Source organism: Cyanistes caeruleus, chromosome 3, assembly GCF_971803275.1.
Source record: "Cyanistes caeruleus chromosome 3, bCyaCae1.hap1.1, whole genome shotgun sequence".
Taxonomy (NCBI): Eukaryota; Metazoa; Chordata; class Aves; order Passeriformes; family Paridae; genus Cyanistes; species Cyanistes caeruleus.
Genome location: NC_141703.1, coordinates 103,203,849 through 103,220,701, shown reverse-complemented (window position 1 = coordinate 103,220,701; position 16,853 = coordinate 103,203,849). Strand labels below are relative to the sequence as shown.

Below are 16,853 nucleotides of genomic sequence, written 5' to 3'. Positions count from 1 at the left end.
AGAGCTGATGTTCAAAGCCAGTGCAGTTACCACTGCTCATGTTGAACAGAGTGTGGAATTTGACCTTTATGAAAGGATTGCAAAGAGGCTTTGAAATCCCTGTAATGATATCCACGATAAACAGAGAGGAGCTGGGAACAGGGAAGTTTTAGTGAGTTTCAGAGAACAGCATATTATGCCTCTCCCTGTCCTATGTACCCTCTGCCACCCTTCAGTTCCTGAAGAAATGTGACTACAAAATTCTGTGATATTTAATTTTTCCCACTTCAAGTCTCTCTTAATAATACACAAACGTGTTCCTTTTCCTTATAGTCACCTCACAGTCTTTTGTTAGAAGGATCATCTGTGCTTGTCTGATTCAAAGGAAGACCTTTGGCATCTATTTATATGCAGTGTTGAAGACAGGATGCTGAGCAAGAAGGCTCTTGGATTTAACCCATTATGGCCATTTTTATGCTACATAAGGCATTGAGAGTTACATTCCATACAGGTTATCCTACAGGCATCTCTCCTGCTAGCATGGAAGCTTGTGTTTTCAAAATGTAGCACAGCTTTCCACTCTTCGTGGAGAAAACTCATATATTAAGAAGGATTTGCTCAATGTCCTTGTGTTGCTGTCTGAAACTGCAGTTTTGGATCCTGGGAAGGCAAGACTTTGTACAGGTGGATTTCACGACGGGAGCTGTGCCATTCAAGGTGCCATTGCAACCTAATAATCAAAAATGAGGAAAAGATAGAAAAGATACCTGTATTCTCTGATGCCTACGTCTCCCTAGGATTATACTCAAGGACATATTCTTCTGAGGATATGCAAATGAAGTGCTTTGAGCCAACATTATGGGTCAGATTGACTTTATTACAAAAGCAGTTATGTTTTGGGGGCTATTTTAAAGGTAAATGAGCATGGACATGGGAAGTTTATTTTCTGTCTGTGTAATAATTCTTTAAGCTGCCTGGTAGCAGATGTTGCTGGTCTCTTCCAGCCAGCTGGTGGGCTCCCAGGCAGAGTCTGTCACACGCTGGCGTCACATGGAGCCCCCATGCACTTGCAAATGCTCTGATCCCTGGAGAGGCATGGGCCTCTGGGGGCTGAAATGCTCAGTCATTGTGCTGAGATGTTCTGCTTAGGAATTCAGGGCACAACATAAACCTAGCTGTGGATTGTGCCATTCCACCTCTTTTTTTTCCCTTTTTTTTTTTTTTTTTTTCCCCCTCCTTTTCATAAGTCCTGGATGTGATATGTTTCACAATGATATGTTTCGTCTTATGTTGTTACTCTCAGATTGCACGTGTGAGAACGCAGCATCTCGAAAAAGATTTACAAACACGGGTGCGGTGACTGATGGCACTTTATTTGTGAAGGAAAAGGCATATGTTTGCCTTGTGGTGTGTGGACCAAAATCCAATGAAAAGTGAACTGACTACATCAGTAATAGGCGTGTTATTTACCCCTTCCCCTCCCCCACCCCCAAAATAAAAGGCAGGAAAGTGCTGAATGCTATGTGGAGATAACATACAATTTATTGATTCTCTCTGTATGCTTTATGGCTATAATGGACTTTATGAAAACACTAAGCCTGTCCATTTTATCTTTGTAAATAATTGACTGAGAACACTGCTCTAAATTGGATAAGTGTAATGAGATACATGCAAGAAGAAGAGTGTACAAGTAATTATATGTATATGGTACATTTCAGCCTGTTTTGGCAAAGTTCAAATACATTTCTTCATAGTGTCTGAAAATTAGAGATCTAATTTTTGGCTCAAGTCTGTTGTCACAACTACCCTTAGCTCTACTGTAATTTGCATTTCAAGTGTACTAGAATCTCTGAGCACCGCCTCTGCATGTTGTATGATTACTGTTAATACTTGATTTCACAGTTATTTACAGCTTTGATGTATTGCTTGACTGTTGCTAATATCTCATTTACTATTCTGACCACCCTGAACAGCCCTTCTACATGATACTTCCTGGAGTGTCTAGTCTTTATCCCCTGGCTGTGACTTCTAATTTCTCTCTGGCTGTAAAACAGTCTCATACCTTTGCATCAGAAAGTATTTTCACTCTTGTGTTGCAGGGCTCAACAAGGATACCAGGGAGCACAGCAACACTTCATAGTCAGAATATGGGGACCTTTAGTGTCCTAAGGAGTTGACTTGGAGAAGCCCAGGTTCACACAGCTCCAGGTTCCAACTAGGTGTAAGGCCACATATATTCTGCCCAAGTTCAGGTTCCCACTGAAAGAAGAACTCCATCCTCTTGCTAGTGGTGTTTATTTCCCCCTGGCTTTTTGTACTGGCAACTTAGTTTATGTGACTGTTAAATGATCCAGAAAAAGGATTGATCCTGCTGCAAACTAATCTTGTATTTCTTCTGGTTTGCTTTTTGGGACAGTTTCCTATCCTGCTTTAGGATGCAGCTGTGAGAGGCAAGTGTCAGCACAAACAAAGTGGAGGAAAAATTGACCCAGCTCAGGAGGGAGCACAGAGAGGACCACCACTTAGATGTCCTGATATATGCTACAGGTCTTGGTTTGCACGCTCACTAGGAATTGGCAAATGGGAATTGCTACCTCCTATGACAGCAGGAGTCTGCCAAAAAAGTGATTGTCAACATTGCTCATCTTAAAATGGCAGCAGGTTCTGTCCCCCCGTTCTGTTCCTATTGACAAGCTCTGTCTTTAATACTGGAGATTATGTGAAGTCTGGCGCTCTAGGCTTTGTAAGATGTTCATCCCTGCTACAAGCACCCAGTGGTACAGGTTACATAAAGTACTCTTTACAATGTAAACTGGCATAGGTAAATGCCTTACAGAAGGTAAGCATAATTATTGAAACCCTTAGGCAGAAGAACCCATTACATTTGCCAAACAAAAATGCAGATAATTGGAATATCTGGCTTAGCACATTCTGAAATTGGCCTTTGGGATCTTAAAATCAGAGATTCAGTCTTCCTAGTTTGGTGAGTTGGATTTCCAGTTGGGAGAATCTTTTAGCAGAGCTTAGGTTTTAAACCAGTTATATACTGAAACCTCTAAAGGCTTTGCCTTGGGATCTGCCATGGGAATTATATTCCTAGATAAATCAGAGTACCATCTGTACAGCCAACTGCAATTTGAGAGAGTTAAGAGAGGTCTTAAGTAACCAAAGGCAGCTAACAAAAATAGGTAACACCTCCCTCCAGGCTACTTTACTTTTCCTAGACTGTCACAGGCCTCCAAAGAAGCGTTCACATTGTGACTTAAAGTTACCCAAATCTAACTTACCTGAAACTCTAGGCAGGCAGGAAACAGGCAATGTCACATCATGGACCATAGATGATGTCTGAATAGTAATGTCTGGATAATAAATCCTGATAGAGATTTATTATCCATTTGCCTATTGAGTCAAATAGTTTTGACAAGACAGAATCTGAACTACAGAGGGCTGCTGCTCGTGAAACAAAAGAAATGGGTGGTAAAATGAAGTTTATGCTGTTAAATCATGCTGATGATTTTGGCAAAGTAGATCATGGTGAGCCCTGCAGAGCCTCACTCACTGGGCACTGATGGCTTCTGTTCCCACAAAATTCACTTCCTTTTGTGACACATTGGCTATCAAGCAAAAACTCAGCCACAGTTGCAGGTAAATACACATTAGGAACTGAAGGGAGAAAGCTTTCCAGAAACACAGTAATTAACTGAAAGCTAGATACTTTTAATTTTAGAATGTTTATGTGAATCTATACATGTTGGTGGACAGAAATGCCTGTCTAAATACTCTGAAGTTTGCCCTGGAGTGATGTGGTAATTACCTGGTTATGAGTTGTGCATGTTAATTTCTGCAGGTGATTTATCTGGTTTATCTGGCTTTTAAAGACATTACATTTTCCTTCTTTATTTTTTTTTTTTTTAATGCTCCTATTTTCACAACAGAACACAGATAGCATTCCTATAATTATGAGTGAAGGGGGAAGTGCAGGCAAGAGTTGACAAAGAGAAGCAAGAGGTAAAGGTGAGGTAGCTTCTCAGTTAATCTGTGAGGAGAGATAACAAGAGAGGCAATAACATGAAGCAGTGCAGAGATGTGGCCAGAGAGGCAAGCAGAAAGGATACTTTTATCAGCATTGTTTCAAAGCAGCTATTACAGTAAGTACTAAAAGAGGAAAAGAAGCAATTAAAGTAGTGAAGCGTAACTGAATTTTGAAATGCCTTTCAATAATTTGCAGGACAGGAACTACATCTTTACCTGAGCAACTGGGGCATGTTCTGGATGTGTCTTGCTTACCTGCTTTCAAGAGAAACACAAATACAGAGACAAATTTTAGTTTAATTTGTAATTGAGAGCACATGCTTACAAATTTGTAAATAAGACCTATCATCAGAACTTCCAATGTTACAAATGTTTTTGGTAGTGGGGCCTGAGCTAGGACAAACCTCTTCTGTTGTCAATGTGTTTGAGTGCTTGTTTTGTCTGAAAAGTAACCAAAGATACAGATTATATGAGCCTTTAATATTCATTATTATTTACCTCTGAAAGATTCAGCTGGTTTGCTTTGTGATTGCTTTTGTAAAAGAAATGCTGCATTGTAATCAATTTGCTGTGTGCGGTTTAAAATGTCAGGGACATTTCTGTTATTTAACCTGCAGACTCCAGCAGTATGGGATGAGGCAGAGTTTTTGAAGCAAGGCTATTTTAAGGACTGATTTCTAAGAGATTTCAGGTTCAGCATATCTAAGTACAGTATATGCTTTCTTATTGTTTGTTTTCTTTTTAATTGAAAGTCAAGATGCTTTTCAGGCAGCATCTAAGATACATTAATTGAGGTGGTTTTTTTCACTACACTATTTATCCAGTCATTCTTTTAAATGGGATAAATACACACACTATTGACTGTGATCACTTTTGAGTATTGACACTGTTTGAAAATTCATGGGAAATACTAAGTATTTCTTTGTTATCAAAACACATATTTGAGCGTAGAATTCAATTTAAATGTCATAATCAAAAATAGTTATAGAAGCAAACTGCTCTATGCACTAATTTGAAGGACAAACTTTTAAAATTAAACTCTGTGGAGCTTTTTTAGATATGTAGGCCTCTCTTCACTGTTGGTTGAGTTTATTTAAAGAGCTTTTCTAGTCACCTTTGAACCTAAATGATTTCTCCAGATGTACAGAAGTGAACAATGTAAAAATCTTGCTGCTTCAGCAGAACAGGATCCAGCTGGCAGGGAACTGGATCTGCAAGTCATTGGTTACAGCTGTGTTTCGATTTATGTGATGGTTGAAAAAATAAATTACTGGATTAAATGGTTAGAAAGAGGACTCTTTGTTTAGCCCTTTTGTGGGGACTGAAAGTGTTTATGGTGCTGTTTTCTTCGGAGCCTTTGCAGAGTAAGCTGGACAAATAGACTTATTCAAAACTTGTCTGAAATGTTGTGCATTCAGCTTTATTTCTTTACAGAAGAAACTGTATGTTTTTGTATAATGCTGTCAGCCAGTAACCATTTTTAAGGTCTCTTGGCCTTTGAGAGTGGCAGTAGCATTTTAGCAATGTCTTGTAGGCATTGCAGTTTATCACTGGAAGGCAGTTTCCTTTCGTTAAAGGTTTTCAAATGCATGTCTTGGCATGAACACAAGTACATGTAGGGACCCTGTCAAACTCATAACTTTTTAATGGGTTTAATATTTCAGCTTTGTATACCACTTACCTTTTGCTCTACATAATAGTGCTGATGTAATTGTAAATTGGGTGCACAATAATTTACAGAGCAGCCACAATGAAATCAGAAACTAATGCCAAGAACTGGGATTATCGCATATCTTATTTTAATGTTCTAACTATGGTGGTTATGTCTTATTACCTGATATCCTGATTCTGCAAAGATTTACATGCTTAATTTTACTGAACAGTTCCACTTTGTTTGATAGGACTGAGTGGTGCATAGAGCCCATCACAGCTTTGTTAGCTATTTCGATAGGAAATGTGTTGGGGTTTTTAAATCTTTATACAATTATATTTCTTTGAAATCTCACAAACTGCCTTTTCTTACTGCAGGTATCTTGTGTTGAAGGAGTTGAGATGTAATATCTTCCAGCAAAGTCCCAGCTCCATTGAAGTCACTGGGCATTTTGCCACTGGCTTCTTTTAGGCTACATTTTCACTTTTAAAAGTGGATTTTAATGCTTTTATTTGTAACCAGTATCCCAAGACCCACAAGTGATTTTTCTTAAGTAGTGAAACTGCTAGTGAAGTGTTAATGAAGTGATAGGCTACCAAATGTGAACAAAAGATCATATATTAGACCAACAGGAGTTTTGAAAGCTCCTTGCAGGAGCTATGCAGAGCAAAATAATAGCATAGAACTTTCAGTCATAGCAGACAGTGAGCATATAGTGCATTTTTTAAAGATTTAGCTGGCTTTCAGTATAATAGTTTGCAAAGCCAGGAGCTTTTTAGCACTTATATCTGTTTATTCAGCAATATTTCCTAGTAATTATTTTAGGCTGACCATTAGTTTCCTTTTACAGTCATAAAGCAGTCCATAGCTGTCGCCAAGTATCAGTTACATCAAATTTATTAAAATATTTCTAAAATGGTGCATAAACATGGAAAATTATGGTTGTGATTAGATCATAATTGTTGTCCTATCAAGATCTAATTACTTTTTTTAAAAACAATTTGCACAAATTCTTTTCAAAAGCTTGCCTTTTTAAAATCCTACAAAGCATTGATCAAGGAGAGCTAAATACCTGAACAGGAGTTCCAAGGCAAAAATGAAATCAAACAAGTTGGCCAAGTTCCATCATAAGCCACCCTCAGAAATACCAGAGAGAGGCTTAAAATATTTTAAATATAATATCTTCCCTCCCCCTTTTCTTTTATTGTTGTCCCTGAGCAGCATTATTACATTAAGAGCCATGCGACAGAAAGTCGTGGTGATGCAGAATAAATAACCATAATGTATCAAAAGCAGACAAAGGTGTGATTGATCTGTCTGGAATTGGCAGACTCTTTCGCTGTGTCAGGCTGTTTCTTTGATCAATGAAGGTATAGCCTCTGACCTTTAAAAAAAATCAATGAGATTGATTGAAAGGAGAGAGAGAACTATGAGAATGCAGGATAGCTTTAACCTTCACTGTCTAGAAAATTTAAAATACTCTGGTTTTTCAGTCATTGAACCTATTTTGCATTTTCTTCTTAAAATACTTTGCTTTTCCTCAGACTTCTTTTGAAACACCTAAAAACAAGGTTGTAGAAATGTGTCTGGATGTTTCTCACAAATGTTTATCTTTAGATTGCATTGTTAAGAAAATAGGAGTGTTTTGTCCCACAGCACAATTCTCTACATTCTCGTAGTGTTTGCAGCATACACCAAATACCCTTAATTTCCTTTTACAAGCTCAGATTTTTATGTGGCAAATACACACCCCAGAATCAGTGCTCAGAGAAATGGTTCTGGTCATGTCAGAGACATTATCTACCCGAATAAAGGGACTTGTACTGCCCTATTTCAGGATCAGGCCCACTGGAGATTGCAACAATAGTGTGTAACCAGCATGGAGGGGTGACTTCTGCAAATAGACAGAGGTGATCTAGTTCTATGTAATCTTGTGTTTTTATCAATTATATGTGTGTGTGTATATGTATGCAGGTGTAATTACAGGTCAGGAAACAGTAAAAATGTCATACTGGAAAATTTACTAAGCGGAATGTTTAAAATAGTGCTCAGCACTTTACATCTTTCTTAGTGAACAGACTACAAATGCAGACCCGGCTGTTTAGGCAGAAACAGATTTTTGAACAGTTGGAATTTCATTTTTGTACCGGGCCTTTCCTTTCTTCACATTGTGCTGATGCTGTGTTAAGTAGTAACACAAAGCAATTAGTGGAGTATAAAAAGTATTCATAAATAGAAAAGTTCATTCATTCATTACTTCATACTCTCACAGCTCAAGGAAACAGAGGTCAAAAAAAGGTGTACCTATCACAGTGGTTTGTTTTCACAAATAATTACTTTTTTAATTGAAAGTGTCGGTAAAATCAAGGTCTATTGAATAGAATTCACACAAAAAGTAATTCAAACTGCAATAATTTCTGCTGTCATATGTCTGTGTTTTAATAAAGGGCAGGTAAATTGACAAGTCAGCAAGGAGATGGTATAATAGCATTCCTTGAGTAAGATGGAGCTTGCGTAGGAAGAGGAGGATATTGCTGATTCTCTGTAATTTTATTTCTGTGATTTCCTTTCTGCAATAGATTGTGTAGGCTATATATATTTTCAATACTTCATGATCAGGTGGGAATTTCAGCTAAGTTAAAAAAGGCACTCTTACTAAATTACAAGATGAATTCTGGATGTAGCATTTCTAAACAAGAAAATAGGAGGGTAGATTTTTTTTTTATAGCAAATCTGGGACTAGATAGCTGTGGGAATTTTCTGAAGTATTTATCCCCTTGCTGTTTATCAACGAGGTGAGAAGGTGTTAGGGACAATCATACAGAGCTATGGTGTAGGTAATTTCAACTAGGTACAGGTCATTCTAACAGTGTTATTCTTCTAAGTCATTTAAATGCTACATAAAGAGAATCTTTATTTTATTAATATCCTTTCCATGTGCACTGTGATGAAGAAACTTTTGCTTCTAGAAAAAGGAAAGGGATGAGTGTGTTATCTCCCAGTTCGAGCACACTGAGGATATGAAGATGAGAACTGTAAAACCAGAATAACATTTGATATTAGTGCATTTCTCTCTTCTCAATAGGTATGTTCTGATTTTGCTCCAATGGTATCTAATTCTCCTCATCGCATTCTCTTAACATTACTATCTGTTATTCCAGAGAGTCCTTATCTGTCACACAAAGTTTGCATTAATATTGCAAATCATCTCACTCTTGCTGCTTAAGAAACAAAAGGCTCATCCTGTATTTGAATAGATTTTGATATCTGACATGCATGTCCAGCCTCACCTCTCCTCTCTCTCCATCCAGAAGCAATAATCCAGGAAATATCTTCTTTTTTCTTCTGTCTTTCTTGGGTTTTTGTTTTTTTGTTGTTGGTGGTGTTTTTTTAAATTTTTGGGTGCTTTCAGCAATGGCTGCTCCCCTTTCTGTTCCTCACCGGCACAAACTGCATCTTTCCAGTGTGGATGTGGATGCTGTCCCCTTGTGGATGATGCTCACAGTCTGAGCTGCTGCCTGCAAAACTGAGCAGTGCCCTTCAGCCAGTTTAAGGTGGTGTCTGGTGCAGTGCATTCATTTAGCATTACTAAGGGACAAAATTAAGGTTCTTTTTGTTTCTTATCCCTCTGCCAGCTAACGCTTTCCCAGAAAAGAGGCAAAGATGAGGTCATTTTTTTTCCATCTGTGAGGGGTCAGTGACTGCAACCAAGCTGTTTCTGGCTGAGGTATAAGCCTGTTAAAAGGCACCTATGCTAGCAGCTGAATAATTTTTGAGACCAATATTTTTATATTTTTACTAATGAAAACAGCAGGTCATTCAATCCAGCAGTCGATCTCCAATTTTAACCTGTTTTAGACAGCATGGAGCCCTGCCCAGACCCCTGGCCTTGGCCTTTGCTGCTGCTGTGAGACCCCTGTTTGCTGCCTCTGTCCCATGCCCACTGCTAGCATCTCTAAGAGCACAAATTCCTCCCAAAATACCATTGCCACAGCTAATTCTGCTATTTGGTATTCTCAGTGCTGTCTGGACTGGGGCTGTGCATTCGGTCTATCCAGATGAGAAGCAGATCTATGGGTAAAAAAGGTGTGGTTCTGCTTGGAAACAGAGGCAGTGTGTACAGGCAGTGATGTAAGTGTAAATGTAGCAGTGTTTTCTTTTGCTATTATTATTGAAGTCTGACAGAATAAATCAAACTTAAGAGACCCGAATTCTGGATACCTGCTGCCTGGATTCTTTCTTTACTCCTGAGAGAATGAGAGACGGATATGTGAGAATTGCTGGAGCATTTTATGAAAAGCTCTTAGATCTTTTTCTGCACAGGAATAATAATAAAATAAAATGTTTAATGGTTGACATTTAATCTTCATACAGCAAATAATAATTACAGGCAAGAATTTAAAGTGGTTCTGCTCATAGTCAAGCCTGATGGTTCTTTTCTCCTTGCATTGCATGAGGATTTACTGTACTGTGGATGGAAAATGTAAATGATGGGCAATTCTGTGAAATTCAGACATGCACACAGAACTGTCTTTCCAACTTTTTCACACTTACCTTCAAACTGAAAATGGATTTTCCTGGTGGCTGATTAACCAGAAATGAGTTGTTTCTAACTAGGTTGTGGGGAGGAGGGTTCTGTAATATTGGATTAGTGAAATGAGTGAACTGCTTCAGTTTAATTCAACTAGTCTTCTATTTTTAATCTCCAAGGAAACAGCTGAGTTGAATGTTAATTAAACAGCAGTCTTTGATCCACCCAGACACTCCCAGAGGCATAATAATAATATATAAGTGCACAGCAGCACATATATAATAGGTACACTTAAAGGAGTGCATCTAATCTCACCATATTCACATTTAAAACATTTCTTGCTGACCCACTCTTATATTATTTAAATAGGGAAAGGAAAAAAGAGGAGAAAATGCTAAGCTAAACTTTGATGGTCTGAAGGTAGGGCAGCAGAGCAAGTGTGCATTCCTGTTATGAGGATGTATAAGGGTTAATGACTAGAAGAGTGGAATCAGGAAAGACCTTAAGCCCAGATCTATGACAGTGGTAATTGAGCTGATTGATTACGACATCTTGTTTCAGACGACTATTGATTTAATCTAGTCTGCAATCCCATTGGCCCCAGAGGTGCTCCCGAGTGAGGCTCAGCACTTGAACCTGGGTACTCTTCCCTACTCACCGTCTGGATATAAATTTCCAGAATCTGAAACCATTTATAATTTTCACTCATCTTCATCCTTTTATTCAGAAGCTTCTAATTTCATCAGGCTAATGTTTTTTAACCATTGAGGGGAGAGGCACAGGGAAAATGAAATGGCACAGACTGAAAAGGGTGGGTTTTTAAAAAAAAAAAAAAAAAGACAAGGCAGAGAGCCGGGGCTCTGTGGCCAGTATTTGCATCTGTTGTCTCTGATTCGCAGAGCTAGCAAAGGCTGCTTTTGGAGGCAGTCCACAAAGCTGGGCTATCAGTAGGCAGTTTGCTGTACGCACACGTTCAATTATTAAAATAGTAGATTTTTTTTTCTTTCTGATAGCCATAGCGAGGTCATGACATTAATTTATCCAGGGTATTGTGGGTAACTATACAGGAAAAAAGCATAAAGGGCACAGATGCTGGAGCAGCAAAAAATGGATGGGTCTGAGCAAAAGGAGATTAAGAGGCGATGACCAATCTAATGTACGTATAGCAGTAAGAAGCCGGCATCCGTCACAGACTGTTGATGGCAATAAGTATTTTAAGCCATGCTGTGCATGTGGTAATTTTTTTTTATTTTTTTTTTTTTTTATACCTCAGTGACTGCTAAGCTGAATGCTGTAATCCTGTATTTTTTCAGTTTCCCAAATCTGATTTTGGTCTTGTTTTTGTTGTCTCATGCTTGGCGTTCTTCACTCGCTCTCTGTCTGTGGGTGTATGTCTGTCTCCGTCTCTCCCTTTCTCTGAGATTACAAGCTTAACTGTTTCCTAATTGTCTACTTTCCTCCGTCCTTTTCGTAAGAAATTAATCACCATCACCACGACTGGTCCCAAGCGCGCACTAACTGGGCTTAGGGCGTGTACCCGGCGTTTTGGCTTCCTTCCTTGATTTGGGGCTGTGTAGCATTTTCTTTTGGATCTTTCCTGCAAGTGGATACCCTTCCCTTTCGCTGCTGCTGCCACAAGGTTGCCAAAAAAGGCTACCTGAGCCGGGACTGCAGCGCTGCACACTGGGACCTGCCCGCCCGGCTACGCTGAGGGCTTCCACGGCAGCAGGCAGCTCTGAGAATAGGCTGGTGAATTGCGTATCACCTGTCCCCCCCCTCTGGTAAATAATTTCTATACTGCGAATCACAGTGGTGTGGTATTGTCTGGAAAAGTAATTCCCAAATACTGTTGGCGTAAAAAAGGGAAAAGCTGAAAGACTGTCAACACCATAAGCCATTAAAGTCCCTTGCCTTAAGAACAAAGGAACAAGGTAAAAATGCACACAATGATTATGCTCTGTGGATTTTCATAGCCTGTCAGACAACTTGTGCCTGTGTTTCAGTTATGAGCCTTTGTGCTTTGTTTTGTGTCGTGTATTTTCTATATGCGTCTTGAGTTTCTCCGTGTGTGTATTCGGTGTACGTGTATGTGTTCAGACTCCTCTACCAAAATGGAGCAAATGCCATACACAAAAATACACAAGTGGGGCTCAAACATTCATTTTCAGTACTCAGTGTGGTGGTGCGGGTGTATTGCCATTGTTCTCTTGCAGTGTTCCCTCTGACGCAAGCAGCTTCTATTTTTTTATTTTATTTTAACTAAGAGGTCTAAAATAAAAGAAAAGAAAAAGAGGAAAAAATGTGCATAGTCCAGTTAAATGCCAATTGAAGCCTAGAAACTCACGATTTCAGCACAGTGAATGGTGATTCAGACCCTGGCAGGGTTTTGGCTATGAGACAATTCCTACTTATAAAGAGTACAATGAAGCGGGGGGGGGAAGATAGCATTAATTTTGAGGAAGATTAATATTAGTCTTTTAATGTTCATTATTTTCTGAAGAAGTGAATTCTCGTAGCTTTTGAGAGCTAGTGTGTCCTTCCCACTGGTATTTATTCGAGCAAAGGAAAAAATGAAGAAGGCGTAGAATAAACTCCTAAGACTGTTCAAGAATTACTGGCATTATTTCTCTCTACATCACGTGTGAGCCTGGGTTGCCTGCTATTCCTGAGGCAGAGGATCGAGGATGAAAGTCTGTGTGTCAGAGCCTGTTTTCACAACTGCATTTGGAGATCTGTCTTATTGATTAGGAAAAAAAGGGGGTGGGAATAGGAGTGTGAGGTGAGGGGAGGACCGACTGACTACTGGCTTATTGCAGCTCAAGACATTTTCTTCCGGAAAGATGTCAAACAACTGAGACACAGCAACAGAGGAAGTAGAAAGGTGGAAAAATAAGAAGAGGGACCCTTTGGAAGAAATGAAGGCATTCCTTATGAGAGCCTTGAGGTTTTTTTGGTTTTTGTTTTTTTTCTTCTAACATCTGACCCACAAGGGCTAGAGTGACAGCGTCATGCAAATGCTGCAGTCCAGCAGGTCTGAGAGAGGGTGGATGCTAGAGAGTGAGTTAATGTTAATGATGAGTGCAGTGAAAATACCAGCCGATACCACCCCCTCCACACACAACTGCTCTGAGTCAGCATCCGCTGCTTTGCCGTGCCTTTCTGTGTGTGTGTGTGTGTGTGTGTGTGTGTGCGTGTGTGTGTGTGCGCATGTGTGTGTGTGTGTGTGTGTGAGAGAGTGTGTGTGAGTGCTGTGACCGTGTGTGTGTGCATGGAAGGTAAAGCCAGTCAGTCAGTGAGAAGCAAAGGTACGTTTGAGAGCAACTAAAATCTGACTGATTTCCATCTTCAGAGCATCAGATGTATTCCCTAAAGAGGATGGGTCTATGCGATGGGGGTGGTATAATTATGTTAATGTCATATTTATAGAGGGGAGAGATTTTTCATTCTAATTATTGATTTGAAAGCTGTGGTCAAAATTGTTTGTTAAATCATGATCAGCTTTAAAAAAAGAAATTGAATGAAATCTAGGGACTGCTATACATATATCTCTCTCATATATATATATATATATAGTTTGTTTCATTTAATTATTTTGTGTCTGAGGCATAACTGATTGAATGGTGCACAGTGACAAAGAAACGGCTCTTATATAATGTTGCATTATATCATCAGCTGAAATAATATTGTAAATAATCCAAAATGTTCTGAAATCTGAAGTATCAGTCTGGAGGGGAGGGTGAAGGGCAGGGGTGGGGGTGGGGGGCATTGGCAAATCTTTTCTTCGGCAGAGCACTCTGTACAGCTTTCTTGTAAATGGATGGTTCACCTGTTCGACCAGCAGAGATTCTAATTCTTCCCCCCTCTTCTCTTTTTTTTTCCTTTTTAAAGCTGAACGGCTTCCCGAGGAGCTCTGAGTTTTCTATGCCAGATTCTGCTCCAGTGGCTAGGACCTTTATGGCTGCTGTTTCTTTTGCTCTGGGATCTGATGGAGGAAAAAAAAAAAAAAAAGCCACGATGGATCCTGTCCCTAAAGTAGAAATTTTATTTTTCATTCTGCAAACAAGGCTAAAGATCGGAGGAGAATGAATACAAAAATATTTCAGGATTGTGGTCATGCCATTAAAAGTGTTCGGCTTCAGAACAAAATTATTTGGGAAATCTGAGCATTTCTTCTTACTGTACCGACAGTATTTGAAAGTTATGTGTGCTTTGAGTAAGCTGGTTCAAGTGACAACAATCTCTGCATGTCAATGTTTTCTGCAGCTTATGGAGTGAAGGCTAGTTTTGCTATTGGAAAGGAAGAAGCTTTTTCTAGCAGTCTGTAGAAGGATTAAATCTTGAACATGGGGAAGAGGCAAAAAGTGAATACACGCCCAAAGGTTATCCTTGCACCGTGAATGGGTTTAAAGTACTTTGTAACCCAGGGCCCACCTGAACATCAGGACTAAAAGTATAATGGGGAAATATTTCAATTAGAACCCCCTTAACAAGCATTTAATCCTTCTTTCAGGCATTAAGAAAATAGAATAAAATTGTTACTGTACAAATCTGCTGGAAGCAGATTTTAACCCATTTGTAGACGCTTCCCTCTGATGCATTTTAGTAACATGGCTACTTGCGAGACAAGGCAGTGAAGATTTTTATCCTGTGCTCTTTGTTTTTTCTTTTCAAAAGTTCAGGACTATACTCTCAGCAAAGTCTGTTCGGTCAGCTGATACATTGTTTGAATGTATGTATGCGTCTTGCCTGCTTATTTGATCTTTTCTGCCCCCTACTTGAAACTGTGGTTTGTTTATCTGGGGGGAAAGAGGTGGTGTTGATTGCGGGGGCGGGGGGAACACTGCTTTTAGGGTTTCTTTTGGTTTTGGGTTTGGGGTTTCTTTCTTTTTAACAATAGCAGTGAAAGTTTTGGTGACAGCGATTATGACTACTAAACAATTCAGTTTATTGGAAGACGAATTCTACTGGATCATATCGGACTTTTCCTAGTCCCTGAGACCCTAACTTGTGAGGTTTTTTAGCAACAATCACAAGTCAGGCTCTTGGGACCTAGGCGGAGGGGAACCAGCAGCTTTGGACTGTGATTGTTTCTCTGCAGAATTTAGAGAACCAAAGGAGCTTTCCTTGCCTGGAAGGGTAAAAAGGAAAAAATTCTTATTTCAAATGTTAGACATCAGACCTGTTCCAAAAGAAAAAAAAAAAAAAAAAGAAAAAGAAAAAAAAAAAGGAAAAAATAAAAATCTAAACAACTGTTACCCATTGTGCAACATTAGGATGTTTGATATTTATATGTTTAGAAAACTGGACTAGATGTCATGTAACATTTAGAATTAAAATTTAACCTGAATGTTAGTTTGTACCTAAAAACTCCCCCCAAACAACAAAAACAACAAAACACCCACGCAAAAAAGATACTAAAATATACAAAAGACTTTCAACCATAATATTAACACTCATATTATTATTATTTTTATTGTAGACAATTCTGATATATAATTACCAAAAAGTATACATTCAATCCTTACTGTTATAGCATTAATTGACTTTTAAAAAATAAAGCATAAACACTGATGTTTGAGGCCTAGAAAACATTCATTCTATTGTTTGAATAATGATTTCAGTCTACAGGAAAACTGTTGCTTAGCTTTTCCTGTAACATGGAACAAAGAGTATTTTGTCGTTAGTTGCCATCCTTTTTTTTTGTCCAAGTGAGAACACAGTATGTCATTTTAAATATTCTCTCATTTAATTTACATTTTAATCTGAAAGAGAATATTGGTTTAAAAATCATACTACAGCATCAACATCCCTTTGCACTCAGAAACATATTTATTGTACCTTTTCAATTTAAAGTGAACCACAATACTCTAAGCACCAGACTCAACTTCTAACTTCTCCATCACTTCTTATATTTTTTATCCCTCTGAAAAAAAAAACCAATGTGAGCTGTACCTTGTCCCTCATGTGTTAAGTTCTTCCCTGACTTTGCATAAGCAGATTCACAAGCACATGAGTTATTCTGCACTGTTTATTTGCCTCAAAAATCTGATCTAAAACACATATTCTGATTTGTATTTCTTAATATTTTATAGGTGAGTTAGTTCTTAGTAATTTTTCTCTGTTTCCTGTGTCTAAACAAGATGCTGCAGGACTTTGTTGATACATCAGACTTCACTGAAACAAAGGCTTCACACAGATCAGGCATCTAAACTATTTGTTCATTTCAAAAGTGGTATTTTGGCTGCAGTATATTTTTTCCACTTGTGTGGGAGGAATTGTGTTTTATTGTAAGCATCAACACTATTGTTAAAATAAATTGTTCTTATCTGTTAGTATAATACTTTTTCCTCTTGTCTTGTTTTCTTAAGAGACAGAAACTATGCTCAGTACATAGTTTTCAAGTTGCTCAAGATATAATTAGTCTTTAAATAGTCATAAAAAATATTGCCTTAGCAATTACAATGATGATACAGTTCCTGTAAATATGTAATTCTTTTCTTCATAAACTGTCAATCCCACATGCTAAGAACACCCAAAAGAGCTACTTGCTCTTTAGATACAGAGGTAACTTTTTTAACGCAGATGTGATATTCAACGTTGACTTCTGTTTAGGCAATATTGGAAAAGTAGATCTGAATGTGTAGAGGAAAGACAAATGCA

At 38.5% G+C, this 16,853-nt stretch overlaps 1 protein-coding gene across 11 annotated transcripts in view; it reads left to right on the top strand.

The window, feature by feature from the left end:
- Window positions 1-16,531, top strand: part of LOC111941251 (uncharacterized) — a 337,983-nt gene extending 321,452 nt beyond the window's left edge. For 7 of the 11 annotated variants that reach the window (XR_015285175.1, XR_015285176.1, XR_015285174.1 and 4 more), the window contains one exon: window positions 14,082-14,812. Coding sequence is in view for 3 of the 11 variants with exons in the window: in XM_086883483.1 (XP_086739609.1) it covers window positions 14,082-14,279 (198 nt within the window). In the remaining 8 variants the exon portion in view is untranslated. Of the gene's footprint in view, window positions 1-14,081 lie in introns of all 11 variants that reach the window. The other 4 variants (XM_086883483.1, XM_086883485.1, XM_086883486.1 and 1 more) reach the window with 2 other exon arrangements.
- Window positions 16,532-16,853: the final 322 nt, after the last annotated feature.